The 20,635-nt window shown below is 36.4% G+C and overlaps 1 protein-coding gene across 1 annotated transcript in view; it reads left to right on the top strand.

Moving 5' to 3' along the window:
- The window catches only part of NBAS (NBAS subunit of NRZ tethering complex), a 388,298-nt gene that overhangs the window by 100,806 nt on the left and 266,857 nt on the right, over positions 1 to 20,635 (top strand). Inside the window, exons 20-21 of the mRNA XM_030800558.1 lie at positions 835 to 939; positions 1,289 to 1,425. Of these exons, the coding sequence (XP_030656418.1) occupies positions 835 to 939; positions 1,289 to 1,425 (242 nt within the window). The remainder of the gene's footprint in view (positions 1 to 834; positions 940 to 1,288; positions 1,426 to 20,635) is intronic.

Raw genomic sequence — 20,635 nt, 5'->3', positions numbered from 1 at the left:
TCTCAGCTCTCCTTCCTCCCTCCCTCCCTCACCTCCTCCACATCTCATTCTTCTCTTTCCTGTCTCAGTAAATTAATTCAGTCAATTTATTGGCTATTTATAAATACAGTCAGAAGAATACTGACAGGCAGTGTGCTAGGAATCTGGGATTCAGTATTAAACATGGCGGACATGAGCCCTAAGTCATATGTTGTAGTGGGGAGACCCACACTTGCAATTCCATGGCTAACTTCTCATTGTCTTTTATGTTTCAGCTTGTGGGCCACTTCTGTGTCCTCCCAGAACTAGTTGTGGCACCTTACTATTACCCCTCACCTGTTCCTGGTCTTTCCTACTAGATTTTAAGCTACTTAGAGGGTGGGAAAAGTGTATTGTTCAGTGTATCACAGTGCCTATCACAGCTCCCTTAGCACGTGGTGAGTGGCACTCAGTAAATATTTGTTGAATGAATGAATGGTTCCGTCTGCATTTGACATAGGTCACCCTAGCAGTGGTAAAATTAAAGTTCATCTATAGAGCTTCAGGTGCTCATAATACATTGTCATGTATAACTGTTGCTTATTTTTACCCGATTTTGGTTGTCCTACTGTGATTAACTTAATTTTTACTGCCTATTTCATTTACTTCTGGATTAAAAAAAATAACATTTATTAAATATAGCCCTTTTCAAAATAAAGGCAAGAATGCAAATGTAGTACTTCAGTTAACAATTGATGGTTGAAATTAATTAATTCAGGCCTTATTTATTTAGGCAGGCAGAGTTGTAAAGGTTTTTAATATTTTCTTGTCACCCATATTTAAAAGCCTTTTCATTAAATCACTGTTTCCCCTCAGGAAATCCTAGGAGTGCCTCATGCATCTGAACAGAGATATGATGCTGAATTCTTTAAGAAATTCAGAAATCAGAATATTGTCCTCTCAGCAAGAACTTATGCTCAGGTAATTTGCTTTTTGTAAATAAAATAATTATGGTTATTAACACTCTCTGAATCTTTGAGCTGTGAAGTTAATGTTATTGTGTGCATATATTACATTTTCTTTTTTGTTTCAATATTGATAAGTGTAGAGAAAATTTTAATTTAATATCCATCATTCCGAGTTTTAAAAATAAATAATTTTCATAGCCTTAGATTGAGAAACAGGATATAGGCTGGGAAAAACCAGGGTCATTTCAAAGTGCTTCATATCAGAGCTGCATAAAAAAGTTAGTTTTTGAATGTTGTCATATAAAATCACTCTTTTATTTCTTAGATTTACATTAGAAACTTACCACTTGCCTTTTGTACAGGAAAGTAATGTACAAGCCCTAGAAATTCTGTTTACTTACCATGGTTCCGACCTGCTTCCTCATCGCCTTGCGATTCTCTCCAACTTTCCAGAGACCACTTCTCCACATGAATATTCTGTTTTGCTGCCCGAAGCTTGGTATGTGACTATGTTAACAGAATTTTACCTTCTTTTTATATATTGATAATTTTTTTGTCATGCCGAACACCTTAAAATTAAAAAAAATAATTTTAATGTAATATATTTAAACTTTTTTCCTGATAAAAAATTAAGTTATTATAAATGGTCCCGAAGTCAAAATGTTTCCAGTGTAACAGGATTATCTTAACGAGCACAAATTTTTCCTTTTTTTGAAAGCCTCCTGATTTTACTTCTGTGTATTCAGTATGTACTGTTTTCAGGTTTAGAACAGTTTTTAGGATAATATATGTCTGAGTTAGTTGTATCTTTTAAAAATTGAAGTGTGTTTTTGACAGTATTAGGTGGGAAGACCCAGAAACCCAGGAATACGCATCCTCCTTTGCTCAGCAACCCTTTCTTCGTAGGAAATTCCACAGGCACAAAGACAAATGGAAAATCAAAATATTGCTTTACCACTAGACTAATTCTCCTCCTCTTAATTCACGGTGATTTGATAATTGGGTTGCAGCATATGATATAGCGTCAAAGCCTACGTCGGAACCATTGAGTCTCTGTATTACCACCTGGTAGTCTTCCAGAGGCCAGAACATCTGTTCTTGAGAATAAAGGAGAGGTCGAGTACATTTGTCTCACTGCATAGCTCAAAAACAGGTAGGCCATTTGCCCCAGGCCTGAATGGCACCTGGGAGAAAAGAGGGCCTAGCATACCTTGCTTAGGTCAGTTACTGAATAGAGGCAGAAGGCAAAAGAGTAAGATGACGCATCCATTTGTGTGAACTTTTACGTGCAGTGAGCTAGCCCACTAGTAAGTGTGGCTCAGTGATTAACTACATGGTTTATTTTTTCTGTATTTGAGTTACTCATCTTTAAAATGGGTTGGCAGTCCCTGTCTTGCTTACTCACTTTGCATATTTTTGGTAACACCAGAATTGATAATTATAATATCTGCTTGTTAACTATAGTATACTGTAAAGTACCTTGTAGTACACTGTTAAGATAATTCTGACTGAAATCATTTTTACTAATTTCAGCTACTGGAAACTTACAGTGCTAAGAGATGTTATTCAAATTAGGGGATCATTTGGCTTCCTCATTCCTCCCTTGCTGCCTCCACTCAATATCCTATTTCTAGGCATGGGTATTAATGATGATGGTCAACATGTATAGAGTAATTACTATGTATTTGGCACTTACTTATTTCTGGTCTTCACATAATTTTGGTATTATCCCGTTATTACAGGAAGCTGAGATTTACAGAAGTTTAGTAGCATGCTGAAATCTATATACGTGCAGCCAGAATTTGAACCTATATTTACTTAAAGTTGTAGGTCAGTAAGCACCGAGAATATATTATAAACTCCTTAGTTTACATTACTGTTAGTCCTTCAGAAGTAACTCTTTGTTCTGATAAAAATCAAGAAAAATCTGATAAAAAGGCAGTGGCTCACACCTGTAATCCCAGCACTTTGGGATGCTGAGGCGGGCGGATCACAAGCTCAGGAGATCGAGACCATCCTGGCTAACACGGTGAAACCCCGTCTCTACTAAAAATACAAAAAGTTAGCCGGGCGTGGTGGTGGGCACCTATAGTCCCAGCTAGTCGGGAGGCTGAGGCAGGAGAATGGTTTGAACCCAGAAGGCAGAACTTGCAGTGAGCTGTCCCGCCACTGCACTCCAGCCTGGGTGACAGAATGAGACTCTGTCTCAAAAAAAGAAAAAGGAAAAAAACTCAGGATACTTTTTTCATTTTCAAATAATTTTAGATCTGTATAGTGAGGGATAATGTAAATGATATTTTATAAATATATTTTATGCATGTTTTCAGAATATAATTATATCTATGGTTCTTTCTCTCTTTGCAGAATGAATCTAATCTGAATGGAAATGACCTTTCTTACTGTAAATTGTTAGTATAGAGAAAAGGGCTACTGTCTCTTAACGGTTTTTTTGAAGGCAGTTTCTCCTTCAATTTGGATACATTTGTCTAGGCCATACTACCCTGAAGGGCCTCCCCCATCTCCTCAGATTTGGGTGCATTTATTGTCAGTGTTTTCTGATGATTGCTTAGATAAGCATTTTATTTTAATCTGAAATTTGAAAGTTGATTCGCAAAAGAGTTGCACAGTACCCAATGCCACACTTTCTTTGAATGCCCTGTGGTTCTTTTATAGGGCCTCCACTAGAACCAGTTTAAATTGTGATCCATAATTTAGTCATACCCTATTGCAGCAGAGTATAATTAAAACAATATAATGTTATTTTGAATCATTGTTTGGGGATATGTTGTTTAGACAAACTTTGAAGAGACTGATTTTTTATGACTTCTTAAGTTGTGCTTGTTTTTAAACACATTTGGAAAAAATAGAGTTTTTTAAAATTAACCTTTGTTCTCAAGAAAGTCTTTCACACTATTTTTTTTCCTATAGTTGTAAATAGTGAGAATGAACAGTAGGTTACAATAATATCTCTGTCCTTTCGCAATTTAGGTTTGTATTAGTCTGTTTGTGATGCCACAGAGAAATACCTGAGGCTGGGTAATTTATAAAGAGAAAAGGTGTAATTGGCTCACAGTTGCGCAGACTGTACAAGAAGCATAGTGCTGGCATCTGCTTCTGGTGAGAGCCTCAGGAAGTTTCCAGTCATGGCGGAAGGTGAAGGGGGAGCAAGCGCTCTCACATGGTGAGAGGGAAGCAAGAGAGAGAAGGGGGAGGTCCCAGACTCTTAAACAACCAGAACTGAGTGACAACTCACTCATCACCAAGGGGATGGTGCTGAACCACTAATGAGGGAACTGCCCTCATGATCCAGTTGCCTCTGACCCAAACCCCACCTCCAGCATTGGGAATCACGTAGGAGTGGGAGATTTAGAGGGAACAAACATCTAAACCATATCATAGTTACTATAAAGCAAAATCACAGTTGTGCTTCAGGCGTAACCTCTTCTAGGAGGATTTCTGTAAGGTACTCCTTTCCCTATACTCTTATAATTCTTCGTTTATTTTCATAGTGTAACACTTTTTACATTGTGTTTTAGTCATACTTATTTCTGCCTTTTTCCCTCATTTCCTTCTTTAATAAATATCAGAGTAACTCTTAAAGACAGAGACCATCTCTTCCTTATGTTCAGATCCCAGTTAGGGTGGCGCTTGTATAGTGAGTATACTGAAAATGTTTGCTGACTGCATAAATTAGGCCCTCTTGTGTCACTTAAAAAAAAGATTATGAAGTATCCTGCAGGGAGTGCAGATGGACTTTCACTTGCTAACCTGGAAGAAGCCCAGGTCTGTGTTTACCGAGGTCCTGAAGGATTCAACTGCTGTTTCAACCCATCATTAAGGATGGAACTCTTTTATTCTAATTGAAGCTTTACTCTAAATGGCAAGTAGAGCAGTAAGATATACTTCTAGAAATTATTTCCGTTGTGAGGGTTCTTTGAATACTTGATATTCATTTTCAGATCACTTGGAAGCATTAGTTCAGATGAGCAGTGTCCTATTTATTGGTGCATGAGCGCTTTCCTCCACTTTCCACACACCGTTGGCTGGGCAACTCTAATGTGCCTGGAGCTGTGGTAGGGATTGAGGATGAGTAGAGCACAGCTCCTCTTCAGCACGAGTGATCAGGGGTGCTTTACAAAGCAGTAGTACTTCCTGGTACAGCATCATGCTTTCAAACTGAGGAAGAAAGAAAACTTAAACCCTAAATAAGTAATTGCAGCTCATTTTGCTCTTTTCTTTTTTCTCCTCAATAGCAGTGCTGAAAACTAATAAAATGACCTTGACATCCCCTGACTGCCTTGGATGGCCGTTAACTTTCTATGTATGTGCCTTATTCTTCTATGAGAGTGTACATTGCTCAGTGGCTCAGCCTGTTTCATTCTGCTCTTTTCTTTGACTCCCCTACCTACATTTTGCAAGTAATAATGACTTTTTCATAATCTGTTGAATTGATTTCAAGTCAATTAGTGACTTGAATTGAAACAAGTCACTAGACTCTTAAGTGTATGGCTCCCCAAACGCCTGTCTCGCTGTGCAGTCTTCAGCCAGCTGTTAGGAGGATTGCATAGAGCCCCTTGCTGTCTCTACTCCTGCCACACAGGCCTCTGGCTGTTCCTTGACCTTGCCAAGCCTGCTCCTGCCCTGGGTCTTTTTAATTTAGTGTGCCCTTCTCCCATGTCATCCTGTGACTGGGTCTTTTACTTCATTCTGAATCTCTACTCAGCATATCTCTTCATAAAGGTCTTCCCTGATCACATTTTTCATATAAGCTTCACTTTGCCCTCCCTTTTTGCCAATATTCTATTTCTCTTCATAGCACTTACTCCTAATATGTTACATGGTTATTTGTCTTCTCTACTTTATATGATCTTCCTTGGCCTTCCTATTTAAAATTCTACTCTCATTTTAAATCTTCCTTCTCTGCTTTATTTTCTTCCTAGCATTTATTATATAGTAATCTAATTAATTTGTGTTTTACTTGTTTATCTTATTTATTGTCTGTTTCTCCTTCTGAAATAGCAGCTCCAATGGTTAGCGATTTTGTGTGTTTTGTTTCCATCCTTATCTCCTGCAATTAGAGTATTGCCTGGAGTGTTGTAGGCAGTCATTAAATACTTGTTGAATGAATGAATAAATGCATGAGTGAATGTAAGATCCATAAAGAAGGACTTTGCCTCTTGCTCACGAATGTAGCTGCAGTACTAAGAACAGTGCCTAGTACAAACCAGTAGCTCAGGAAGTATTTTTTTGAATGAATGAGTGACTTAGGAACCACAAATTAAGTACATAGAAGGGTAGATAGAATTTTAGATTTTAGAGTTCAAGCTATATTAAATTTTGCAAAGCAATAGTAAGTTATGCCAAGTTGACCTATTGTCTGCTCTGTTTTGAGATCCCATTGGCAGAACTTTTGCCTTGGCATTTAACCAACATTTGATTAACCGCTTTCAATTCAGACACATTTTATGATTATGAAAGCTGGGAAACTTCTGAATTATGGGCTATTTTTGTGTTTTATATTGTCAGTCTTAAATCATCATGTGCCAAGATTGCGCCACTGCACTCCAGCCTGGTGACAGAGTGAGACTCTGTCTCAAAAAAAAAAAAAAAAAAAAAAAGAAGAAAAGAAAAGCTGTTACTGTAGTATCCTGGCAATTTGCTTGCTTGTAAGTATCTAAGTTTAGTTAGGTTATTTGATGATTCAAAGTTTGACTGTGAAAAGCTTGCTGTAACGTGCAGATGGACTGTGATTGAGTAAAGTATGAAAATATGTTTTCGGTGTTGCCATTTTTCTTTCTGAATTTGATTGCATGGATTATCTGTTGTCTTCTAATTATTCTTGACCCTTGGTTTCACAGTAATTTTATGGCTTATCAGTAAGGCTAAAAATAAAAAGTAACTGAGTGAATAATTTTAGGTCACCAGTGGTTTAGATCACATAGGATGCCAACTTAATCTTATGTCGGTATATACCTAGTCCCCATCTTCAGAAACTGCTGTTTTCTTAGAGCACAGAAAGCACAGTCACCTGCCTTCATTTAGAACAATGTTGCAAAACAGTGTGATAAATTGTATGACAATCCTGTTGGCAGAAGGGTTCTTCCCTGGGACCTCTTTGTGCTCTACGTGCTTTAACTGATGGCTTTGGTACTTTATTCTCTTGCTAACCCTGGGTCATTCCTGCTTCCCTTGGGCCTTGTTCCTTTTGTGCTCTCTGCCCCACCTGATGGTGCAACAGGAAATTCAGGGTCTCCAGAAGTTTTCTAATTCCCATTTTTAACTGGGGAGTGTCATCAGGTAAAGAAGTCTGGCATTCTTTTCTCCCTACTGATGAGTCATTGTCACCCATACTGGAGGGCCTTCTGGTGACCAATTTGGAGGGTATTATTCTGTTTGCAGATGTCATAGTATCCTGTGACAATTTTTTTAAAATAACAAGACTAACACATATCTCCTAATAAAGTGCTGTGAATATAGTACATACATGAAATGATGGTTAATGACTATTGAATGAATAAATGATTACATGAGCAGATTTAGAAAATATAAGGTAGTGTGACAAAGTAAATAAGATGCAGTCAGAAGCATCCTCTTGAAACCGAATCTGGAAAGGAAACCTGTTGTTGACTTTCTCAGACTGTAAGCATGGAGATAATTCTAGTTATGTTCTTCTACAATCGTATTCAGAGCGAATACATTTTTTGTGCATTCATAAATCACACTTAATATCTTTATTTCTTGTTGACTCAGTTGAGCATAGGAACCATTAGGACTGTTTGGCCATGATACACTTTTTTTTTTTTTTTTTTTTTTTTTTTTGAGACAGAGTCTCTCTGTGTTGCCCAGGCTGGAGTGCAGTGGCGTGATCTCGGCTCATTGCAAGCTCTGCCTCCTGGGTTCATGCCGTTCTCCTGCCTGAGCCTCCCGAGTAGCTGGGACTACAGGTGCCCACCACCACGCCTGGCTAATTTTTTGTATTTTTAGTAGAGATGGGGTTTCACCATGTTAGCCAGGATGGTCTCGATCTCCTGACCTCATGATCCGCCCGCCTCGGCCTCCCAAAGTGCTGGGATTACAGGTGTGAGCCACTGCGCCTGGCTTGGCCATGATACACTTTTAATTTTATCTTAAAAAATATTGAATTGTAAAATACACCTAACCGAAAATTTGCCATCTTAACTGTTTTTAAGTGTACAGTTCAACATTGTTAAGTATATTCACATTGCTATGCAACCCATCTCTAGAACTCTATCTTGTAAAACTGAAACTCTATACCTATTAAACATCTCCCCATCCTCCCACCTAGCCCTTGGCAACCACATTTCTGCTTTGTATCTCAGTGAATCTGACTTCTCTAGGTATGGCATGTAAGTGGAAATACAGTACTTGTCATTTATTGACTTTTTTTTTTTTAGCGTAATGTTCTCAAGGTATGATATACTTCTGGTGAAATTAATAATAAGATTAAATAAGATTTAGAGTGGTTTCTACTTGTGGGTTATGTTTCTGTTTATGCTGCAAAACTGTAAAGGATGAAGATAAACTCTAGTTTGAGATGGGAGATTATGTCACTATTTTTGCCTGAATCCCTTCGAAGAACCTCTTCTTCATCTTTTGGTGATAAAGAGAGTATCCAACCTGAAGGGAACTTCTAGTGTCTTCTGATACTTTCTTTTACAACTCGTGAATTTGAATAGGCAAACGTGGAGACTTTTTGTGTTATTACAACAACATAAAACTTAGGATATGAAAACAAAACATCAATATTCATATTATTAAAATTTCCAGTAGAACAAATTTGATTTAGGTCAAATTGATTCACTTTATAATTTAAATCATTAATAAGAAATTTACCTTTAAAAAGATCAGAGGATATTATTCCAGTTCTTCACAAATCAAAGGTAGATAGAAGTCTACTTTTTACTATACTTTAGGCCTTAAGTTGATGATATTTTGATGATTATATTAGTTTGTGATTTTTCTAGAAATGAAATAATTTGAACTGTCTTTTTTATTGACACCAAAACGGACTCTAGGCAGCTTTCAATTTAGAATGTAAATTGGCTGGATGTGGTGGCTCATGCCTATAATCCCAGCACTTTGGGAGGCCATGGCAGGAGGATAGCTTGGGGGTAGGTATTTGAGACTAGCTGGGCAACGTAGTAAGACCCTGTCTTTACAGAAAATAAAAATAATTAGCTGGGCATGGTAGCACGCTTCTGTAGTCCCAGCTACTCAGGGGACTGAGGCGAGAGGATCACTTGAGCTCTGGAATTCAAGGTTACCGTCAGCTGTGACCGCATCACTGTACTCCAGTCTGAGCAACAGAGCAAGACTCTGTCAAATAAATGAATGAATGAATGAATGAATGAAGGTAAATTGTCTTTTTCTCCCAGACAGTCCCAGAATCAATTACTGTTGGTATAGTTTCATAGTTTTATGGATATTCCAGAAGGTTGTCTTCCATAAGAAAAATGTTAATGTTTCTTGCAAAGCAGCTATTGGCTTTTGAATTTTAACCTTCTTTTGAGTGAAATTTATAATTAATCATGAGTACATGTAAACTCATTTAAAAATGAAAGCATCAAAAATTAACCTGATGCTGAAAAAAAAGAAAAATAAGTTTAAACATTTCTAAATTGCTTTATATTGTTTCACTTTCATTGAAAGAACAGTTTAACGAAAATGTATGAGTCATATAAATTTTATATTATTTCAGAAATATTTAGGGAATACTTGTGTTCCATATAAAGGAATTATATTTGATTCAGTAAATAAATAGGTGAATCAGATGTGGTACCTGTCCACAGATAAATTTGTTATCTAGTGGGGAAGATCAGACAAGTTAGATACAACTTTAAGATAGATACAACTATCTTAAAATGTGTTATATGAGGAGGGTAGGTAGGCTTAGAGATGGGAGAGATGCAACTTTCTGTTGCAAAGGAGGTGAATCAGGAAAGCCTTCTTGGAAAGATAAGATTTGGATCTAGGCCTTGAAAGTTGAGCATGTTTTTGATGTTGGGAAATTTGAGTAGGAAAGAAGTGTCTGAATGTATATTTAATCCAAAGTATTTCACATACTGAGGCTTTACCTGTATCATATTGCTTATTGACAGAGTACAAAACATATTCCCAATTAATTTGTTAGGTGAAAATGAATTAGTGTAGCATATTTCCAGTAAACAAAGATGAATCTTTTTATTTATGCTTTTATATAGCCTAATCCTGTTATTTCTTTTTGTATTCCCTGAAATTTAAAAAGAAGTAATTTTCATTTGGTATTCTAGTTCTACCCTAATTTTGTTGTGATAATAAAATATCACCTAAACTGTAGGCTAGATGATGAAATATTTATGGAAAGATTAGGGCATTGCATTTACTTTTTTGATTCCCCAGGGAAACATAAAAGTCTTTTCCCTTTAACACTGAAAACTTGATTAGTTACCTAATCAAAATTCAATTCCCCTATGTGCAGTTTATTTCTGAGCTGCTATGAGGAAAGAACAATAAAATGGCTTTGTATTTCGGGCTTGGAAAAAGTGTTTGGCCTTCTGAGGTGACTGTCCACAAAGAGGAGTCCACAGAGTACTTAACAGAGTGGGATATGCTGACAGTTCGTGAATCGAAGAATAACCTTGTGGTTGTATCAGCTAAGAAAGGCCTAACAGCCTCTATTGGCTGGGAACAGGGTTAGGATCTGGTGGTAGGGGTAATTGGTTTGCATGTCTCCTGGCACTATGGGCACTTTAGATTTTGATTGAATGGGTTCTTATCTTCCTATTTAAAGAAAAAAACATGGGTTTAGGGCGAGTTCTCTGATTAAGAAGGTGTAAGTCAGTATTATTTCAGAGTAGTTTTTTTGGGCCTTGGAAGTATGTTGACATTGATATTTGTTATATATCTGGTACTCTGGGGAGTCCTAAAGAAATGAAGGTGTACTAATTAATTAACCCATTTCCTCTTTTATTCAACAAACATCTCATGACTGAATATGGAACATTTGTTTTTATGTTTACAAACCAACTTTATGTTTCACATATAGTTCACACAGCATGTTCACGAGATAAGCAGAAAAGGATTATTTTGCTTTTAGGGCAAAATTGTGAGGCATTAGTGAAAGAGGTCCTGAAATAGGGAATTATTTTAATACATAATTTTAATTTTATTACTGTTTTAGTGTGAATGTAACTACTTTCCAGTATTTTTAATGTAACAATATAATTTGCAGTTTCCATTCTTATTTGAAATTAAGAAATCTTTGAGTCTTTTTTTTTAAACTAATGTGTTCTCTTAAAAAGAAGGTTGCTATTACTGGACTCAGATACCAAATGATACCCTTTTCATGGAGTTTTCTTTCATTATTCATTTCTTTGCAAACTCTAAAAACCTTGACCAATAATTTCAGAATGTGTGATTCTTACATAGATCGTAACATCTTCCGAATGGTTGTATTGCCTGAGGTAAATACTCCCTATAATTCTTTTTGGTCCTACATTTCATTAGTATGTAAAACTTGTCTGTAACAGCCGTGTGTCTTTATCATACTATATTTAATTAACATATAAATAAACCTTTTTTCTAATTTCTGATATAGGCAAGCCTGTTTAAGCATTGCATTTATAAGAAGAAAAATTCTGCTAAGAATCAAAATCATATTTTGTCAACAAGACATGCATTATTTTAAGAAAAGTTTTGTCCTCAGTGTGTGCCTATTTCATTTAATCCTAAAAGTTTAGATGCCATGTAATAGGAACTGTGAAAAAAAATCCATGACATATATGAATGTTGGGATCACCTGGCATATGGTGCTGACATACTTAATGTGGAGAAGTAGTAGTATAGTATACTGGAAAGAGTGGTGCATTCCATCAGAAACAGGGACGTACATCTTGTGTGAATACATGCTAGCTGTGTTATTTTTGGAAAGTCATTTGGCTTCAGTTTCTTCAAGTGTGAAATGGGAGATTGTAGAGGTACTTATGATTAAGTAACGTAAGAGATACATCATCTAGCACAGTTGCTAGCATATAAGTGGTGTTCATTAGACAGTAATGGTGGTGATAATAGGGGATTTGGTTATAGAAGTAGCAGCAGCAATTTTTTTCTATAGATTTTGATAGGAATATAGATTATATTGTAGATGTCTTTTAATTTTAGGTGCGCTAAAAAGGCTTGCAAAAGGCTGAAGATGAATTAACAAAATAGAAAATTATAACAGGAAATTGCTATAGTTCTATTGTTGATGCCCTCTCCAGAATTCATGTTGAAACTTTATTCTTAATGCAACAGTATTAAATGGTGTGGCCTTTGGGAGGCCAAGTCCCCATGATGGGATCAACACCCTTATAAAGGCTTGAGAGAGAAAGGAGTGCTCTCTTGCCATTTTGTTCCTTTCACCATGTGAGGACACAGCCTTTGTCCCCTCTGGGGGTCACAGTGACATGATACTATCTTGGAAATAGAGACTGGGCCCTCACCAGACACCAAACCCTTGATTTTGGATTTCCTAGCTTCTGGAACTGTGAGACATAAATTTCCGTTCTTTATAAATTACCCAGTCTCAGGCATTTTGTTCTAGCAGCATAAATGGACTAAGGAATATTTCTTCTTGATAACACTGATGCTTTGATTTATTATCTGAGACAGTGCCCCTTTCCTGGTGTGAGGTACCTGACCTTCCAAATTACTAATAAAAAAATTGCTTAGTGAGCATTGCATCAAATGAAGTTGAGGTTTTAAATTTCACTTTTAATTGAATTATGGATACAGGAAAATGAACAAATCATAAATGTGCAACTTGATGAATTTTCACAAAGTGAACAAGATTAAGAAACAGAATATTACCAGCATCCCTTGCACTCTCTCCTTTTACCATCTTCTAGCCACCTCACTCCAGAGAGCCACTATCCTGGTTTCTAACACAGCACGTTAGCTTTTTCTCTTAATCAGGGGGAGTGGTTCAAGAGAACTATTTTACCTAAACTCTGGGAAAACATAAAGAACTGTTTTTCCCTCTCAACAAAGATGAAATTCTCATATCCTTCAAGTCAGATGCCTTTCTTGCTTTTCTAATGTTGGATGTACATTGACTTTTAAAAACAATTTAAAGTGTATTATTTGTGAACAACATATAATGGGATCTTTCTGTATTATCCAGTCTGGCAATGTGTAGCTTTTAATTGGCATGCTGAGACTTAAGGTTTGTATTTAAGGCATGGCTCAATATGGTTCAGTGTAAAGCTGATGTTTTAAACTAGTATTTGTTTACTACTGTCCCATTGGTATTTTCATTGGTTCACTACATGTCCCATGTGTTGGTATTTGGTATTCGTTTACTACTTGTCCTGTTTTTGGTATTTGTTTTGATATTTGTTTGCTACTTGTCTCAATTTTTCATTGTTTCCCTTTTTTTTTTCTGTTTTCTTTTGATTTGAATATTTTTATAATTACATTCAATTTCCTTTATTGAATTGTTAGTTATACTTTCTTTTGAATTTTTTTTTTTTTTAGTGGTTGCTCTAAGGTTTATAGTAGACTTCTTTAACTTACAATGGTCTACCTTCAAATAGTTTACTAGTACTTCATGTATAATGTAAGAACTTACAATAATATTTTTCCATTTTCCTCCTTCTGGCTTTTGTACTGTTGTTGCCATACATTTAACTTTTACATGCCTGTGTTATGAACTCCATAATACATTTTTGTTATTTTTGCTTTAATCAGTAATATTTAAAAATTGAAAATGTATTTTGTTTTTGCACACATATTTACCATTTCCAGTCCTCTTCATTGCTTTGTGTAGATACAGTTTATATCTGGTGTCAGTTTCCTTCAGCCTGAAAGACTTTCTTTAGCATGCCTTGCAGTGCTGTTGTTGAATTCTCTTTGCTTTTATGTGTCTGGAGAGGTCTTTGCTTAGTTTTGGAAGATATTTTACTGAGTATAGAATTCTAGGCTAACAGTTGTACTTGTTTAGTACCTCATTGGAGCTACTCTGCTGTCTTCTGGCTTGTATTGCTTTAAGCAGAAGTCTGCTGTCATTCTTATCTTTGTTTCTCTTTGCATAATGTGTCTTTTCTTTGGATGCTTTTAAGATTTTATTTATAACTAGTTTTGAGCCATTTTATTATTATATGCCTTGGTGTGTTGTTCTTTGAGTTTATTCTTGTTGTTGGTTATCAAGTTCCTTGGATCTATGGACTTAAGAGTTTCACCAAATTTAGGAAATTTATGGTCACTGTTTCTTCAAATATTTTTTTCCCTTCCTTGTTTCTCCTTCCCAATATGCACACTTTTTTCCTGGGACTCCTATTATATGATGTTGACCATGTGATCATATCTTATAGCCCATTTAAAAAAGTTATTTTTTATACTGATTTTATTTTGGATTGTTTTTATTACTGTGTCCTTAAATTTGCTATTCTTTTCTTCTGACTTGTCTATAATTGACGCCTTCAGTGTATTTTTTTTTTTTTTTTTATCTCTGAGACTGTGTTTTTCATTCCGAGAAGTTTGATTTGGGTCTTTAATATATTCTGTGCCTCTTGTTCTCATGGCATTGGTGTTGTTTCTTGATCTGTTTCAAGAAATTGATTTTTGTTCTGGTTGTGAGCCATAATTTCCTTCTTCTTTACATACCTGTTAGTTTTTATTGGGTAACAGACATTAAGAATTTTACATAATTTGGATGTAGATTTTTTTTTTTTATTCCCGAAAGTATTCTGAAGCTTTTTTCTGGGGTACAATTAAATTACCCAAGAACTTTGATACTTTCGAGGCTTACCTTTTAGCTTTGTTAGTGGGAACAGGGCAGCCTTTAGCTTTAGTCTAAGGCTAATTTTGCTCCCCTGCTGGGGTAATATTCTTTTTTTTTTTTTTTTTTTTTTTTTGAGACGGAGTCTTGCTCTTTCACCCAGGCCGGAGTGCAGTGGCGCTATCTTGGCTCACTTCAAGCTCCGCCTCCCTGGTTCACACCATTCTCCTGCCTCAGCCTCCCGAGTAGCTGGGACTACAGGCACCCGCCACCATGCCCAGCTAATTTTTTTTTTTTTTGTATTTTTAGTAGAGATGGGGTTTCACCGTGTTAGCCAGGATGGTCTCGATCTCCTGACCTCGTGATCCGCCTGCCTCAGCCTCCCAAAGTGCTGGGATTACAGGCATGAGCCCCTGCGCCTGGCTGGGTAATATACTTATAAATAATAAAATAAAATAAATAATATATAATAAAATAATAAAACCTGTTACCCTACAGATTACTAGTTTTCCTATTCTGGCTGATGGGAACATGAACTATTCCTGCCCTATGTGAGGTCCAGGGATGTTCTTTCTGCTCCTTTGGTTGGTTCGTTCCCCATCCTTGTGTGATTTCATCACAGGTATGCACTGAGCAGTGCTTAGTCAATGACTAGAGGGAACCCTCCCAGGATTTTTGGAGCTTTCTTTCTCAGTGCACGTTCTTTCTTCTCTGATACATTGTCTGTAAATTCTAGCTACCTTGGCTCTCTGACTTTCAAACTCTGTCTCTGCAGCCCAGAAGGCCTGCCAGGCTCTGTTTAGAGTTCCCTTTTTATGCTGCAGCCTGTCACTTCTCTTCAGGCAGTGAGCGAGGGCACTGCTGGGCTCACCTTGTTTTTTTCCCTTCCCTTAGTGTCATTATTCTGCAGTGCCTGGTGTCCTGCTGTCCATTTTTGTTGTTGATCATGGTGGTAGTTTTTTTAGATTAATTCAAGAGATTCATTACTGTTCCTGTTACTCCATACTTCATTGTTGTTCAAAGCAGAAGTTCTCTTTTAGTGTTTTAAAGTAATTTTCCTGAGCTGATCTTTTATTAGTCTGTTTTGTGTAAGTTTGTTCATCTCGTTAGTTGAGTTCTTATCCCTGTTGTCATGGAGCCTATTTTGTCCTTTCCCATAACATATGATTTATTTAATCAAAATACGAGTTCCACCAGCCACCTCATGGTGTTTACTATAAGGTTAGCTTCTCTATGCAGTTGATTAAATGGATTTCAGAATTAGGAACAGGTGAAAGGCTTTCCTTAATCTGAAAATTACAGAAAGTGATCTAAAATGTAGCTGAAATACAGTATATTTTAACACATGGACTTTTCATTACTGCTAACAACAAATAAGCAAAGCTGCAGTGTACTGAGAGCCAGAGATGTTCTTTTTCCAAGTCGCAATCCCAGAGGTTGACTGTCAGCCGCAGGTGTTTGGGAGAGTTGGTGCTATGTGTTCTCTCTCAAGGGCATTTATGGACAATTTTTTAAAGACACAGTCACATGTATCCCACTTCATTCTTGGACCCTTGGATCTCATTCTGCCTCTCAAGGTCATTTTCTCTTTGAATACCAATGGCACTTTGTGTCTCAATTGTTAACTTATTATAGCATCTATTTTCTGGTCTACTTTTGTGTTTCTTGAGGGCAGGAGCAATACCTTTGTATTTATTTTTAAAAATTTTAGTTGCTCAATAAAGGTTTGTGGAAAGAATGAATGTTGTGTAGTTAAAAATCTATATTGACAATCATAAGAACTGTTTTCTTCAAATTCTTTAGTGTTTTGTTTCCCTTCTCTACCTAACTCTAGTTTAATTTTGAACTTCATAAACACTAGAAGTGTGTTAGACTTATTCGCCCTGCAGATAGCTACACCATTGTCTTCCTAGTCACATTCTGTCAAACTGACATCAGAACCTCTCCGTCTTCATTTCCCAGGTCTTCATTTCTTCAGCTGTGATTGTATGCCTGTCTGCAGTGTAATTTTGCCTAGACTCAAAGAACTCATGATTGTAAAAGGCTGACATAGACTTGTGCAGCAGTATCTCAGGGCAAACAACTTTTGTGCTTCTTTATTAATAGCTTAGGACTTTCCACTTCTCTCTCTCTCTCTTTCTCTTTTAAGAGATGGAGACTCTCTGTCACCCAGGCTGGTCTCAAACTCCTGGGTGCGATTGATCCTTCTCTCAGCCTCCCCAGTAGCTGGAACTCCAGGTATCCTCCACCATGCCCAGCTAAATTCCACATCTCTTTGTACTCATAAGTGCTCATACACAGGCGAAGAGTCACCTGTCCCATGGAACATTGCATTGTTGCTGATGGCATGGGTGGAAAATAGGGAGTTGTCTAGACCATTTTGGGAATTTAGAATTATGAACATTTGAAAAAAAATCTCGTGTACATGTTCCAAATCTTTTGCCTCAGGAAAGCATTGCGTATACCCTTATGATTTGGTGATAGTTTTTGTTTTTTCATTTATTTATACATAATCATCCATTTTTCCTTCAGTCTGTCCATCCTTCTATCTATCCATCTATTAAATATGTAGAAAGTTTTAAATAAATGCCAGGTATTCCACTAAGGAATCAAAAACGATGAAAGCTTTGAAGGAGCTCATAGTTTAGTGAAGGAGCAAGACACATAAATAAATAATTATAATTCAGTGCAATGACAGCAGTAACGGAAATACATGAGAGGTTTAGTAACATGGAAGAAAGTCTGATAAGCTTGGTCTGGGAACATCAGAAGGTTTCAATTTTTATCCTCTAATGAACACTGCATTGATTGACACAGTTAAAGACAACATTATAAATATGCATGCTGTGAATCATACTACCTTTCTATCCATTTAGATGAGGTTAACGTGCCATATTTATGATTTTTAGATTTTCTTTTTGAATATTTTATATCAACTTTTTTTCTTCCTACTGCCTTTGTATAACTTGGTTTCCAAAGTATAATTTTTTCTGTCGTTGGAGGGTTTTTCACAAGCTTGAGAAGCACAGTGATTCATTTCAGGAAGCTTGCTAATTAGTTACTTGATTGAATCATTTCAGTGAGCTACTACTGTGAGTATAAAGTACCCTCCTCTGAAATATATGTAGACAAATAATTACAATAGCAGTGAGATAAATGCAGAAGGGGTTATCTACAGGCAAATAGCCTTAGCTATGTAGTCTTCCTCTTAAGTTGACTTTTATAGTTTTTATTTAATGTGCAATAAGTTTTCACAGCTTGATTTGATCTTGTCTTTCTAGTTCTTACGAGTTTTTTCCTTTGAGAGCTCTGATTTTAGAATTAAGAGAGTATCAGTGATCTGTTCCTACTGATCATTCATTTATTAGTGAGTTTTTTTGAGCTCATGTGGATTGCTTATCTGGAAATTTGTAATTGTGATATATACCTTTTAGGGTGTTTGTGATTAAAGATTAAATGAAATAATGCGTTTATATAAATTTAGTTAAAATTATTGCTTATATGTTATTATTATGCATATAACAGTGCTGGGAGTTGTGATGGACACAAAGGGGTATTTATCAGAGAATATTTACTTTTAGTGGGGAGACAATCTAGGAAATTAACAATAGATAAGAACTCCAGGGAACTTGAGAAGTATACCACTTATATACTATCGAAAGATTAAATGCCACATGGTTGTCCAGGTAAGTAGTGAGGATTTTGAACAAAAAGAAACCAATCTGGACTGGAATGGCTACAATAACATCTTTGGGAAGCTGGAATTTGAGCTGGAAAAGGCGGGATTCAATTAAGTAAAATACCATAGTGGCTGAGAGCGTAGACTCTGGAACTGGACTGCCTGGTTTCAGATTCCAGCTGCAACTTAGCTATTTGACCCTGAACAAGTTGCTTAGTGTTTCTGTGTCTGTGTCTCCTCTCCTATAAAATGAGAAAGATAATATTGTCTATCTCTCAGGGCTGCTGAATTTACATGTGTAATTGCTTAGAACTTTATATTTGTGCTTGCAGATAGTTAAGTACTATATAAGTATTATACATAGGCTGGGCAGAGTTGAATGGTTATATAAATAGTGTGTGAAATGTCCATTCAGCACAGTTTAGAGGCAGGAACATATGGGGATTCTTAAGGGTGGCTATGAAGAAATTAGTCTTCCTTTGGCTTGGGGTCTGCATAGGCATAATCTGTGCTTTTTTGGTAAGATGAATGAAAATGAGATTTAAAAGTATTCTTTCCTCTCTAATCCTTTTGTTCAAAATCCATTAGCACTACATACTCACATAGGTGGGTTAGGTTTTATAATGAACACTGATACAATTCATGAATATTTTGGTACATTTCAGTAGTTTTGTAGTTGATAAATTTAAATGTCATATATTTTTATCTTTGTTCTGGAAGCGATTTTTCAGGTGTCATTAATAGTCTAAAGGCTATTTGTCAGGGTCTGCTTGTCTTCATGTAATGTGAAATAAGGGTCTCTCTATTTTTCTCTCCACTGGTTCTGTGTCAGTCTAAGTAACAGAATAGGGAGTGGAATTTATTAGTTTGCTGTCACATTTCTTCCCATTTGGTAGTTGTAGATATGTACTTTTGGGCCTCCCCTGTATAAGGATTATTCTCATCAATCCTTGGTTGACTCAGATCTCAGATCTTTCCATGTTACCACATTTAATATATATTCTCCCTCACTGAATGGAATACTGGCAACCTCGAATCTATAGGTTAGTTGATTACTATAAATGAAAGTTGTAGTTAATCAATTTTAAGTTGAGTCCCTGTTTTTCATCTGTAATACTACAAATATGAACATCATACCAAAAATAAATGAACAATAAAACCTATGTATTTATAAATATTTTATGTATATAACACCAAATTCAGAATGTAAAACTTACTACCTAAGTGTTTTATTTGGGAGACTTTTTGATGTGGGTCATTTTAGCTTATTCTTGATAAAGTACAAGGCCATTGAAATTATACTTGAGGATTCCTTTCTTTCCCGGTGACTTTCTTTGTAATGAGCATGAGCATCCTTCATTGTTCTGAGGACCTTCAGTGTCTCTTGTTCAAAATTAGAGTAATCTGCCCAAGAGGCAAGTGGTACTGCTGAAGGTCACTTTTCATACCAGTGACTTCTCATGTCATCTGTTTTGTTGTCTCTCTTGTCATCTGTTTTCTCTAGTCATCTGTTTTGTTTGTCTCTCTTGTTTTGTTGACATTAATCACCTTGTATAGAGCAGCCTTTCTGAGTTATATAACTGACTTTTTTTGGAAATTATTTAGTTAATTTAATTTATTTTTTTGAGACAGTCTCTCTCTGTCACCCAGGCTGGAATGCGGTTACAATCACAGCTCACTGCAGCCTTCATCTCCTGGGCTCAAGTGACCCTCCCGCCTCAGCCTCCCAAGTAACTGGGACTACAGGCCTGTGACAGCTTCCCCTACATCCTTCCTAGTCTTTTTTTTTCTTTTTCTTTTTCTTTTTCTTGAAGATGATGAGGTCTTGCTCTGTTGCCCAGGCTGGTCTCAAACTCCTGGGCTCAACTAATCTTCCCTTCTCTGTGCCTCCCAAAATGCTGGGATTATAGGTGTGAGCCCCCAGGCCTGGCCCTGGGAAATTCTTTAATACTTCTCATTGAAGTTTGTGGCTTTCTCTTGTACTTTAATGATTTTCCAAACTAGTTCTCCTTTATAATAATCAAATTGTCCTTTGCTCATGGGTAAAAACTAATTTTAAAACTTGGTTTGAAGCATTTGGGACAGAGACAATGCCTTTTGGAAATGGTTGCTTGTTTCTACTTCATAAATCAACTCATCACATTTTCATATTACTGGTAATTGCCATTTTACTCAGGATGGTATAAGTGGAGGTTATTGCAGTGAGGTATTTGGAAATGTAATCATTGATACAATTATTAATATGATGCTATTGTTTATCATAAAGTAGATCTT

The sequence above is a fragment of the Nomascus leucogenys genome, chromosome 19 (genome assembly GCF_006542625.1).
Source record: "Nomascus leucogenys isolate Asia chromosome 19, Asia_NLE_v1, whole genome shotgun sequence".
In the NCBI taxonomy this organism is placed as follows: domain Eukaryota; kingdom Metazoa; phylum Chordata; class Mammalia; order Primates; family Hylobatidae; genus Nomascus; species Nomascus leucogenys.
The sequence above is the reverse complement of the archived record's forward strand: the minus strand, read 5'-3'. Positions and strand labels throughout refer to the sequence as shown.